This window comes from Sapajus apella, unplaced genomic scaffold (genome assembly GCF_009761245.1).
Source record: "Sapajus apella isolate SASKATOON/1434 unplaced genomic scaffold, GSC_monkey_1.0 scaffold20, whole genome shotgun sequence".
NCBI lineage: Eukaryota > Metazoa > Chordata > Mammalia > Primates > Cebidae > Sapajus > Sapajus apella.
The window spans coordinates 3,453,019-3,466,535 of NW_022436960.1; the positions used below are offsets into that span (position 1 = coordinate 3,453,019).

General features: G+C 44.3%; 1 protein-coding gene across 1 annotated transcript in view; it reads right to left on the reverse strand.

The window, feature by feature from the left end:
* Nucleotides 1-12,800, reverse strand: part of EVL (Enah/Vasp-like) — a 182,733-nt gene extending 169,933 nt beyond the window's left edge. Inside the window, exon 1 of the mRNA XM_032287422.1 lies at nt 12,161-12,800. Coding sequence (XP_032143313.1) covers nt 12,161-12,165 — 5 coding nt within the window. The 5' untranslated portion in view covers nt 12,166-12,800. The remainder of the gene's footprint in view (nt 1-12,160) is intronic.
* Between the last annotated feature and the right edge of the window lie 717 nt (nt 12,801-13,517).

Sequence of the window (13,517 nt, forward strand, 5' to 3'; positions counted from 1 at the left end):
AAACGCTGGACTTTAATCAATAATGTCAGCTGGGCGCAGTGACTTATGCCTGTAATCCCATCACTTTGGGAGGTCCACACAGGTAAATCACCTGAGGTCAGGAGTTTGAGACCAGCCTGACCAACACGGTAAAATTCACCTCTGTCTCTACTAAAAATACAAAAAAATTAGATCGGCGTGGTGGCCTATACCTGTAATCCCAGCTACTCAGGAGGCTGGGGCAGGAAAATCGCTTTAAACAGGGAGGCGGAAGTTGCAGTGAGCCGAGATCGGGCCATTACACTGCAGCCTGGGCAACAAGAGAAAACTCTGTCTCAAAAAATAATAATAAAGTAATCCCAGCACTTTGGGAGGCCGAGACGGACAGATCACATGGTCAGGAGATCGAGACTATCCTGGCTAATGGTGAAACCCCGTTTCTACTAAAAATACAAAAAACTAGCCAGACATGGTGGCAAGCACCTGTAATCCCAGCTACTAGGGAGGCTGAGGTAGGAGAATTGCTTGAACCAGGGAGGCAGAGGTTGCAGTGAGCCAAGATTGTGCCACTGTACTCCAGCCTGGGCAACAGAGCAAGACTCCATCTCAAAATAAATAATTAAATTAAAATTAAAAAAAATAATGTTTTCAGTAATAATGGACCGTATTAATATAAGATGTTAATAACAGGAGAAACTATATGTGTGTGGGAGGTGTATGGGAACTCTCTGTACTACCTTCTTGATTTTTCCATAAATATAAAACTGTTCTAAAATACAAAGTCCATTAATTTAAAAAAGAAAGAAATAAAAGCATTCATTCATCCCTGGGGACGGGGCTGGGGTCTCCATTTTGGAAGGACACATACATACATATCCCCCCAGTGATTCCTATGCATATTATAGTTTCAGAAACATCTGGGATATTAAGGGTTACAGTGGATAACATCTTTATGAAGAAATCACAGAAAAAAAAAAATACCCATCCACACATCACTAAACAAATCATGTCTTACAGCAGCAGTAAGGACACAGTAGACTAAATCACTGTCACCCCAGTAATGCATTAAGTCATTAAACACATAATAAAATAGCCTTTTCTTGGATGCTAGCTTCTACTATTTGGGGGGTGGCTACCTGAAACGCTGTCCTTAGAAGGATCCATGCTAAACTGGGATGAACGCCACGATCGACTATCCATTTTGGGTATAGGTGGCAGTGTCAAACATTTACCAAGTGCCAAGTACCAGTGCTAGGCTCTGGGGTTCTAGCAGAGATCAAAACAAGCATAAGCTCTGCCTTTATAAAGACTTCAGTAGGGCAGGGAAATTTTAAGTAATTGCATACATATAAACAGTTACAGAAGAGGAAATATGGGATATCACAAAGGTAATTAACAGGAAAAGGCCTTCAGGCTAAGGGTCAAAGACTGCCTCCCCAAGGAAATATTTCAACTAAGATTTCAAGGCTAATAAGTTAGCAAAGTAAAGAGGAAAAGGAAGTAGCTAGACTGCGATCAACTTGTGTGATTTAGCTCATCAGATCTTTTCTTATTTAAGGATTCTTGGAGACAGAAGGGAGAAGAGATCAGTGCAATAAACACAACTCCACAGAGGCAGCAGAGCAACAGGCAGGACCCAGAGAATGGTTGAGAGTGCTGGAACCTTTTAAAGAAGCCCAGGACAAATTATCACATGGGAAAAGTACTGGAGAAGGGTGTAAGACGCTACCAAAACCAAGCTCTTTCAAGGTCCACTGTCTCTTTAAGATCACCTTTAGAGCTATATAACGGCACATCTCTCCTTTATTACCCAAAGAGAGGCACACATTGGCTTACCTTTCCCTTTCTGCCATGACTTCCATGAATTTCAGCTAAGTGTGCTCGACTGCAGTACATATTTCTTAATCTAAGTTTTCTGGTACAATTATCTCCTCTACCCCCAAATATTATGCCTCCTGTTTTAGCTTTGTCTATTTCATCTTTTGCAGATAATGTCCCTGGATCTTTCTTAGAAGTTGATGTATCAATAGCAACTGTAGTTTCTAAACCAAAATTTATTACATATGAAGGTAGGTTATATAGTAATCGGACAAAAGGGCAGAATATTTGAAACCAGAATTGTCCCATATCCTCATGGAAGATAAACTCTAGAAAATAAATTCAGGGTGGCGAGGCTGGGTTGGGGTGGAGTAGGGTAGATAACTAACCTTTATTGAATATCATAAGCTAAGAACTTTTCATGAATTCTCATTTGATCTTCACAAGACCCTCTTAAGAAAGTGAACTGTCCTAATTTACATTTGAGAAAAATGGAGGCTATAAAAGTTAAGGAAATGCTAAAAGTCAGTCAGCTGAAAAGTAGTACCTCTGGGGCAGAATCCAGGTCTGACTCTAAAACCCAAGCTGCTTAGAGTACAAGGGTTAAATTAAACTAAAACATTTAAAATCTAACCCAAATTCTTTTTAAGAAGTCCCTTCGGTGGCTCACGCCTGTAATCCCAGCACTTTGGGAGGCTGAGGCAGGTGGATCACGAGGTCAAGAGATAGAGACCATCCTGGTCAACATGGTGAAACCCCGTCTCTACTAAAAATGCAAAAAATCAGCTGGGCATGGTGGCGTGTGCCTGTAATCCCAGCTACTCAGGAGGCTGAGGCAGGAGAATTGCCTGAACCCAGGAGGTGGAGGTTGCGGTGAGCCGAGATCGCGCCATTGCACTCCAGCCTGGGTAACAAGAGCGAAACTCCGTCTCAAAAAAAAAAAAAAAAAAAAGAAGTCCCTTTACATACCTATATTAACTGCAAACTGAAGAACTGAAGAGATGTCTTTCACACAGCCATAAAGACAAAGACAATGCATCTTCACATGAATCGCTACAGAGGAACTGGGAACAGGTTTCCCTCCACTGGTGAGCAGACAGAACTACACCATTTCTAGGTACAGTATTTCCCCCCTCCCTTTTAACTCCATTTACTTACTCCAGAATCTCTTCTGATTCCTTTCCTAGTCCTTCCTTTGGTGATTTGTTTTGTTTTGTTTTGTTTTTGGGAGAACCTCCAAGTTAAACTTCCAGGATTAAACTTCTATTCATTAACTTTATCTCTTTCTCTCTTCTTTAACATTCTGGTAGTATATGTTGACAGCCTTTAAAATGTTTATACCCTTTGGTCCCAATACCATTAAAATATATATTATGAATAAATCATAGTATACCATCTGATAGACTATTATTCAGTTATTTTAAATGTTTTCAAATATTTGATGGGGGGAGATGTACATATATTAAATATACAATGCCCAATACAAATACGCAGTACACAAGCCAGGTGCAGGCTATTCCTACTGCACGGTTCCTCAAACATGCGCGGTACACAGATTCTCTTTAAAGGGAAAAAGTCTGTATGTGAAACAATATGATTTAATTTATATTTATTCAGCATATATATTATATATACATAAAGTTGTTATTGTTCTATTTTGTGTTATTTTTGAGACAGAGCTTCACTCTTTCATCCAGGATGGAGTGCAATGACATGATCTTGGCTCACTGCAACCTCTGCCTCCTGGGTTCAACCGATTCTCCTGCCTTGGCCTCTTGAGTAGCTGGGGTTACAGGTGCCCGCCAACATGCCCAGCTAACTTTTGTATTTTTAGTAGAAACGAGGTTTCACCATGTTGGCCAGGCTGGTCTCAAACTCCTGACCTCTGGTGATCCATCTGCCTCGACCTCCCAAAGTGAGGGGATTACAGGTGTGAGCCACCATGCCCCCGCCTATTATTTCTCTTAATCAACAGGAGTGCTAGCCAAAATCACAAAAAGCAAAAGCAGATAGGATCTCACTATGCTGCCCCTGCCATGCTGGTCTCAAACTCTTGGCCTTAAGCCTATCCTCCTGCTCAGCCTCCCAAGTAGCTGGGATTACAGGCATGTGACACCAGCTTATACACACAATTATAAAACTAAGTTTAAAGGTCTCATGTTTGACCGGGCACGAAACATAAGTTTCTACTAAAAAAATACAAAAATTAGCCAGGCATAGTGCCATGCACCTGCAATCCCAGCTACTCAGGAGGCTGAGGCAGGAGAATTGCTTGAACCTGGGAAATGGAGGTTGCAGTGAGCCGAGATCATGCCACTGCACTCCAGCCTGGGCAACAGAGCAAAAGACTCGGTCTCATAAAAGCCTTATGTTTACATAACTAGATAAGCAAAAAACAAATTTATAAATTAAATACAAACACAATCACCTCACCAGCAAAATTCAAAATAATGTTAATCAAACAAGATGCTGCTCAAATTAAAATCACTGTCTACAAGGCATGTATGGTAATGGAACAGGCCTAAACACAGGCAGACAGAACAAGAGAGCCTGGAAAGATACACACACACAGAATCCCTATAGTCCCTATAGCTGGTCTTCTTAACATGACTTCCAAAGCCACCTTAGAGAATACCCTGTACCAGCAGATTGCAGGACAGGGTTCAGAAATGTATTTGGACCCAACTGTGTTATCCAGTACAGGTTAAGGTGATAAGTAAGGACTGTGTTTATACCTGTGTATTTTATACTGTTATATTCTGTGATCACACTGCATTCTGTAGAACTCCAACATCGATAAAGTGCCCCTGGTCCAAATGAAGCACTTCTTGGCTCATAACCAGACCTGTTGACAGGCTGGACTGGCCATGCCTCACATGTGCAAGGCTGGCCCTGGGGGGGGTAGATAAGCTTTCTGAAGATTAGAGGTGATTCTCACTCATATAGACATTACCAGCTACAACCACGCACCCCAGAATGTTGGGATCCAGATGTTTGCACAGCCGTCCAACCCAGAAAATGTTGTTGTTATCTCTACCACATAAACTACTGATATGATCAAGTATCTAACTAGCAATTTTGAGAAAAATGTAATTTCAGTCTCCACCTCATATTTCAGACCATTTGAAGAATGAATTTTTAAAACTGTTATACAGTCATACTCAGTATCCACAGAAGACTGGTTCCAGGACTCATCTCAGATAGATACCAAAGTTTGTGGATGCTCAAATTCCTTATGTAAATGGAGTCATATTTGCATATAGCCCAGATATATCCCATATACCTTAAATCATCTCTAAATTACTTGTAACACCGAAATACCATGCAAATTATATATAAATAGTTGTTATATTGTTCAGGGGATAATGAAAAGAAGAAACGTCCGTACATGTTCAGTATAGATAACCATCCTTTTTATAAAAAAATGTTTTCCATCCGAGATTGGTTGAATCCACACATGCAGAATTGACAGATGCAGAGGGCCAACTTCATGTATAGCTGAAAAAAAAAGTCTGATAATCAAAATTCTAGAAGAACAATATCCTACAATGTCAGAAACATGGAAAAATCACCAGGAAAACAACTTAATGACCTAAAAAAATTTTAACTTCTGTATCCAAATCTTTAAAAGATAAAAAGCAGATAGGGAAAATGCTCACAGAAGAGAATGTTCCCAATAGATAAATGACTCGAATATATAAGCAGGAATATATTGCATATTGTGTATGTACGTGTGGTGTTTTTTTGTTTTGTTTTGTTTTGTGGCAAGTGCAGAAAGACCTAGTAAGTTTCTGTAAATCTTTTAGGTATGGGGACTATTTCTGTATGGGCAGTGAGAGTGGGGAACAGGGTGTCTAGTTCCTTCCATCTCCTTACCCCATCTAATCCAGTACCAAACAACAGTATGCCATTAAAAAATAATTTCTCAATTTAGATATGAAAATACATAGGGTCTGTTAGAAAAAGGGAAACAAGAATTCAGGCAGTACTCTAGAAAATAAATAAAACTCAAACTTATACTTTATTAACTGAATAAGTTTATACAATAGTATTTTTTTGTTAAAATAAGTGGACATGTGCCTCGAGTGTTTAGCTCACTTGTGAGAATGCATTTCCGGCTTTATGGCTTTTTGAGATGCTCCAAAAGGAACAGAGTTTGGATATTACATTTTAGACTTTTAGCAACAGGTCACATCTATGTATTCTCGTGAGAGTATCCATCAAGAGAAACGATGCGTTACTTTCATTTTAAATATTTAAGACTGAACAAAAAGCAAAGTGTTATCATAAACCAAATTGCTTATAAATAATCAAATCAAATAAACTGACAATAAAGGTAATGAATAGTCCCCCTGGATTCATTTAAGTCCATGTACTAAAGCCAAGTACTTCAGGTACAGGTAAATATACATGTATAGATATTTAAATATAAGCAGTCGGCAATGGAGAACCATATTAAACTGTCTGCAGCAATTTTTTAAATCTGTGTAAAAATGATTGACTTAAAAAAAAAAAAAAAAGAAAAATGGTTCTTCATTCTCCAAAAACCACTTAGAAACCTTTACTTCTACATCCATGAGGTTTTTTTCTCTTTTTTTGAGACAAAGTCTCGCTTTGTTACCCAAGTTGGACCTTGGCTTACTGCAACCTCTGCCTTCTGGGTTTAAGTGATTCTCCTGCCTCAGCCTCCCGAGTAGCTGGGACTACAGGCACCCACAACCATGCTGGCTAACTTTTGTATTTTTAGTAGAGACGGGGTTTTACCATGTTAGACAGGCTGGTCTTGAACTCCTGACCTCAGCTGATCTGCCCGCCTCAGCCTCCCAAAGTACTGGGATTACAGGCAAGAGCCACTGTGCATGGCCATCGTGACTTTTTATTAGATCCCAAAGAATGGGATCTGAGAATGGTCTTATGCTATTGTTGACTCAAAAATTAAATGTTCTATTCAGGAGGACTGGTTAGAGTGTAATTTTTATTAAATAAGTAATTAAGGACATCAAGACAGGAGAAAGGAACCATGGAAAGGAGATAAAAGTACCTGCCCCCCAAATCTTTTGCTTTATAGCAATGACCTGAGCTAAACTGTTATTTTTTCAATTATTTATTAAGACGAGTTAAAGATTTATTCTTAAAGTTATCTTGATTCCAAAAGCATTTCACAAACTGCCATAAATAATCTAGTACAATTAGAACAGAACATAAGAAAGTAGGTGTCACTGTTCTCTACAGCTTCCATAATCTGGTAGCATGAATCTCCAGAACTGAATATTGACTCAAACTGCTCCTGAAAATGCAAAAATCAGAGACTTTTACTGCTAGTAACTGTGGACTAAGGAAATCAGAACAATACTTTACCTAAAGGAAACTAGAAAATCTGGGGAAAATGTAAGAAATGCCTGCGTGGAGGCATGGGGGAGGAAAGCAAGTCAGAGCCTGAGCAGGTGAGCTCAGTGCTTGAGGCTAATTTTCCTGAAAGGTGTTTGTCATTTCTGAAGGGAATGCTAAAGATTTGGTGCTGAGGTGGAGAGTGAAGGTGCTGGTGAAGAGGAGAACATAAGAAGGAAAAGTGAACAGGTTTGTCTTCACAAGAACTGCAGCTCAGCTTAGAGAGATATTTCAATCCCTCAAACTGTACTAAAGGCAACCCTGATTCTAAGTCCTCCCATATGCCTGCCAACAGCAAATGTGAATTACCTCTGGAAGAAAAAAGCATCATCTTAGGCCTCAAATTATTCCTACAAATAATTTTGCAAACATGATGTTTAGCACACATTAAAAAAAAAAACAAACAAAAAAAAACACTAGGCACATAAGGAGACAAGACAATATGAATGAAAACCAACAGAAACAGACACTAGAAACAACTAACAGACATTGCCATAACTGAACACGGACTTTAAGATAATTACACATACTATGTTAAAGGAGATATGATAATTTTGGCAGATAACTTGGAACTATAAAACAGAACCAAATAGAAATATAAAAATCAACTGGGCACAATAGCTCATTCCTGTAATCCTAGCACTCTGGGAGGCTGAGGCAGGAGTATCACTGGAAGCCAAGAGTTTGAGACCAGTCTGGGTAACACGGCAAGACCCTGTATCTAAAGCAAAACAAAACAAAACAAAACAAAGTTTAAAAATTAGCTGTAGTTGCAGCTACTTGGGAGGCTAAGGTGGGAGTTTAAGGCTGTAGTGATTGAGCCACTGCACTCCAGCCTGAGCAAAACAATGAGACTCTGAAAAATAAAAAAAAAACAACAACAACAAAAAAGAAATTTAAAAGTAGTTTAAAAATCTGAAATTAAAAACTCAATGGATGGTTTTAATAGCAGATTATATACAGCAGGGGAGGGGGGGATGGAGAGAGGCAGAGAGACAAGTGAGGAGAAAACTGCAATAAAGAACAGAGAGACAAACCCGTAAAATGCAGAGAAATAGTTAAGAGACACAGACGATATAGAGAAATGGACTAACATGGGAGGTCCCCAACCCTTGGACCATGAGCTAGTATCAGTCTGTGGCTTATCAGGAACCAGGCTGCACAGCAGGAGGTAAGCAGCAGATGAGCAAGCATTACCACCTGAGCTATGCCTCCTGTCAGATGAGCTGCTGCATTAGATTCTCATAGAAGCATGAACCCTACTGTGAACTATGCATGGAAGGGATCTAGGCTGTGTATTCCTTAGGAGAATCTAAAGCCTGATAATCTGAAGTGGAACAGTTTTATTCCAAAACCAGCCCCCCAAAACCCCATGGAAAAATTTTGTCCCACAAAACCAGTCCCGGGTGCCAAAAAAGTTGGGAACTGCTGGTCTAACATATATCTTTGTAGCCCAAGAAGGAAAGGTAAGAGAAAATGGGGCAGAAGAAATACCTGAAGTACTAATGGCTAATTATTTCCAAAACCAATGTAAGACATGAAGCCCCAAATTCAAGAATCCCTAAGAACTCTAATTATAAATAAAAAGAAATCCATACTAGGGACAATACAGAAAAATTGCTGAAAACCAAAGACGGAACATTTTAAAAACAGCCAGAAAGGGCTGGGTGTGGTGGCTCACATCTGTAATCCCAGCACTTTGGGAGGCTGAGGCAGGCAGATCACCTGAGGTGAGGAGTTAGAGACCAGTCTGAAACCCCACATCAATAAAATAAACAAACAAACGGCCAGAGAATAAGACTACTTTCAAAGGAACAACAGACTGACAAGTGACTTCTCAACAGAAAAAGTCAGAGATAATGGGATAGCTTTAAAATGCTAAAAGAGCTCTCCAAGAAAACACCAAATAGGGAATGAGACCAGTGCAGTGGGAGAGCCTAGAGGCCCCAAAACGGGAGGCCACGGCAGTGGCATCCAGGGTTGGCTGAGGCCATGGAGCTGGTGGAGGCAAGGCCAAGGACAAGGAGTAGCTCCCCATCATCAAACTCGGCTGCCTAGTAAAGGACATAAAGATCAAGTCCCTGAAGATCTATCTCTTTCCCGTGCCCATCAAGTAGGCTGAGATCACTGACTTTTTCCTGGGGCTATCCCTCAGGATGAGGTTTTTTTTTTTTTTTTTTTTTTTTTTTAATTTTATGCCAGTAGAAATGCAGACTTGCACTGCCCAGTGGTCCAGGTTCAAGGCACTTGTTGCCACTGGGGAATAAAATAGCCAGTTGGTCTGGTTGTTAAATGCTCCAAGACAGTAGCTACTACCATCCAAGGAGTCATCATCTTTGCCAAGCTCTCCACTGTCCCCGTGCAGGGAGGCATCTCATGGGACAATACTGGCAAGCCCCACAGCATTCCTTGCAAGGTGACAGGCCACTGCAGCTCTGTGCTGGTACACTTCACCTCCACTCACAGAGACAATGAATGGTTTTGTCTTGATCCCTATGCCCAAGAAGCTGCTGATGACAGCTGACATTAAGGACTGCCACACCTCAATCAGGGGCTGCACTGCCACCCTGGGCAACTTCACCAAGTCCACTGTTAATGCCATCTCAAAGACCTACTGCTATCTGACCCTCAACCTCTGAAAAGAGACCATATTCACCGAGTCTTACTATTAGGAAGTTAGGACTTTATTGACCAGAGTCTCTACTGCAGAGAACCCAGCCTCCAGCTATGGCTATTATACAATGTAGGATTTTTATACCAAAAAAAAAAAAAAAAAAAAAAAAAAAAAAAGTGAATTAGCTTTTTAAAATGCTAAAAGAAAACAATGGCAAACCAAGAGTTCTATAACTAATGAAGTGACACTTCACAAACGGAAAAAAAAAGTTCTAAAATTAGATGTAATGATTGCATAACTAAATACTCTAAAAACCACTAAAACATAAGCTTTAAATGGGTAAATTTTATGGTATGTAAATTATATCTCAATAAAACTTACAAATAAAGAAAACAATGAAGAATAAATAATGACATTTTTAGACAAGCACTAAGAATTTGTTGCCAGACCTGCACTAAAGAATACTATAGAGTATTCTTCAGGCAGAAAGAAAATGGCCCCAAAAGGAAGACTGGAAGATGACTGGAATTTAATAAAATTTAACCCCTTTTGCACATTATGTTACACAAAAATGAATTCCACGTGAACCAAATAACATAAAGGGGAAAACACATGTAAAGTTTCTAAATGTTACAGGAAACTATTTTCTTGACATGTAAACCCCCAAAAGAGGCTGGGTGTGGTGGCTAGTGCCTGTAATCCCAGCACTTGGGAAGCTGAGGCAGGTGGATCACCTGAGGTCAGGAGTTCTAGACCAGCCTGGCCAACATGGTGAAGCCCCATCTCTACTAAAACTAAAAGTCAGCCAGGTGTGCCCTGTAATCCCAGCTACTTGGGAGGCCAAGAGAGGAGAATTGCTTGAACCTAGGAGGTGGAGATTACAGTGAGCCAAGAACACATCACTGCACTCTAGCCTGGGCAACAGGAGAGACTCTGTCCCAAAAAAAATAAAAATAATAAACACCAAAAGAGATGTGGGTAAGATATCTAAACGCCAGAAGATACCAAATGAACATGAAAAGATGTTCAGCCTCATCAGTCAACAAGAAACTGTAGATTAAAACCACAATGAGATACCATTTCATAATCATCAGAATGGTTAAAATTTAAGACTGACGATACCAAGTGTTAACAAGAATGTGAAGCAACAAGAACTCTCATACACTTTTCGGTAAGAATGTCAACTCGTAGAACCACTTTGGAAACTTGGTGTTTACTGCTAAAGCTAAAGATATGCGGATCTTTTGACCTAAAAATTCTACTAGATATATATCCAATTGAAATGAATGCACCAGGAGACACAACAATATCCCTAACAGCATTATTAATAGCCAACAAAGCTAGAAATAACTAAAATGTCTAGTAACAATAGAATGCGTACACTGTGGTATATTCGTACAACAGAATACTATAGAACAATAAAAATGAACAAATAACGAGTACAACGTAATGCACGGATCTCAAAAACATCTTGAAAACACCATGCACAAAAGAATATTGTATTATTTCACTGACACAAATACAAAACAGCCAAAAGGAAACTACAGTTAGAAACTACAGTTTTTATGAGATACGTGTTTAGAAAGTAAAATTAGAAAGGGGGGGAAGATTACCCTCCCCCCCAAAAAAAAGTCACAATAGGGTTACCTCTGGAGAGAAGGGAGGGTTTAGCGACTGGGAGAGGGCACCAGGGCTTCTGGGTGAACCAAGGTTTTATTTCTTGGCCTGATCACCAGAAGGCTCCCCGACTGAGTGATATATCAATGAGTGGTACATTTGGGGGCCTTGCACGTTACTGGCGTGCAAGAAAAAAAAAGGGGAGAGGATAGAACAAGGAGACGAAAGGGGTGACCGGCTTCAAGTAGAGGGGAAGCTACGCCTGTAAAAGCCCAAACGCGGCTCTGGGCACTGGCAAGGGGAGGCTTGGGCAAGGCCTGGGGGCTGCAGGCCGGCCTCCTCCGGGCTGGAAGGCACCGAACGGGGGCTTCGGCCAACTTCGGTCCTAGTGCGGTCGGGACGCGGCCACACCTGCCCGCGGGGTCTGCCTCCCCGGCCCGCCGCAGGCCCTCCGGAGCCTAAGAGCACCCCACAGCAGCTAAGGCCAGCGCCGCCTGCCCCTTGGGGAACGCCGGCCCCCAGAGCCCAGCAGACCCTCCCGGCTCTCCAGACGCCCCCACGACTCTCGCGAAGCCATTCCCGCGCTCTGCATGCCCCCGAATCTCTGCAGAGCCCTCGCTGTCCTCCCGACGCCCCCGCACCCCTGGAGTCCCCCTCCCGCCCTCGGGGGCACCGAAGGCCACCAACCCAGTCCCTCCGAAGCTCGCTGCTGCCGCCTCCCACGAGGCGTCGGCCCCAACTCACCTCATTGTCGCTGCCGGGGACGGGCGCGCCGGGCCAGGGGCAACCCGGCGGCGGCGGCGGCGGCGGGGCGCGGGGCGCGGGCGCTAGCGGGGGAGCCGGCCCCGGGCGCGGCGGCTCCGCGTCTGACTGGGCTGCGGGGAGCGGCGGGGGCTCATCTTCTCCGGGCGGGCGTCGGGGCCGCTAGCTGCGGGGAAGGGCCGCGGCGGCGGCGACTGACAGCCGGGCCCCGGCCCCTGCCATCTTGGCGGGCGCGTGCCCGGGCCGGCGTGTGCGCGGGCGCGTGCCCGGTGGCCGCGGCCGGGAGGCAGGGAGCTGCAGTGGGAGGGGGCGAGCCGGCTGGGGTCCGGGCGGCGGGAGCGCGTGCGCGTCAGCCTGGGACTCGGGGCGGCGGCTCCTGGCTAGCGTGCCGGCGGCTCCGAGTCCTCGAGGGAGAGGCGAGCGGGCGCTCGGGCTAATCTCACTCAGCCCAGCAGCCGAGCCCGAGATTGCGCGCGTGGCTGTGCGCCCCGCAGCCCGCCGAGGGGACTACGCGCGCGTGCGCTCCTCCGCCCACGGCCGCTGAGGTGAATGAGCGCGCGCGGCGGTCGAAGCCCGACACAAAAGGCGCGGGGCCCCACGGTCCGCGCCTCCGGGATCGCCGAGCTTGAGGCTGCGAGGGGCGGGGCGGACGCGAGGGGCGGGGCTTCGAGGCCGCGGGAGGGGCGGGGCGGGAGGAGGTGGGAGGGGCGGGAGGAGGTGGGAGGGGCGGGAGGAGGTGGGAGGGGCGGGAGGAGGTGGGAGGGGCGGGGCGGTGGGGGGGCGGGCGCCGGGCGGCACGTGTCGCGCTGCGCTGCCTCCCGCACGGACGCTCCTCCCGCCCCCGCCGTCGCCCTACCCCCGAGCTCAAACAGGCCACCCGGAGCACCCGGGTCGGTGCTTGGTGGCCCCATGATTCCCACCACCCGGCACTGCTGAGCACCCTGGCCGCTCGGACTCGGGGCATCTCTGATCCGAGGGGGGTCGAGGTCACCGACAACTGATTCCCTCTTTGTCAATACGGAGCCGTGGCAGGGACCGAGAGTTGCAGCTTTGGGGCGGAATCAGTATTCGAAGTATCTCCCTCAGCTTAACAAGAGCCCACTTGATGCCCCAAAACCACAGCCTGTGAAAAATCACGTTTACCATGCACAGCGTCAAGTAGTTAGTCCAGGTTGTCTCTGGTTTTTAACTCCCTGTCTTTCCTAAAGGTTAGTGATCCTCACTGCTGGCTGGAAATCCCAAACTCTCCAGTCTCACTCCTCTCGTGTAAGAAGACACAGTTCCGGCTGGGTGCAGTGGCTCATGCCTGTAATCCCAGCACTTTGGGAGGCCGAGGCGG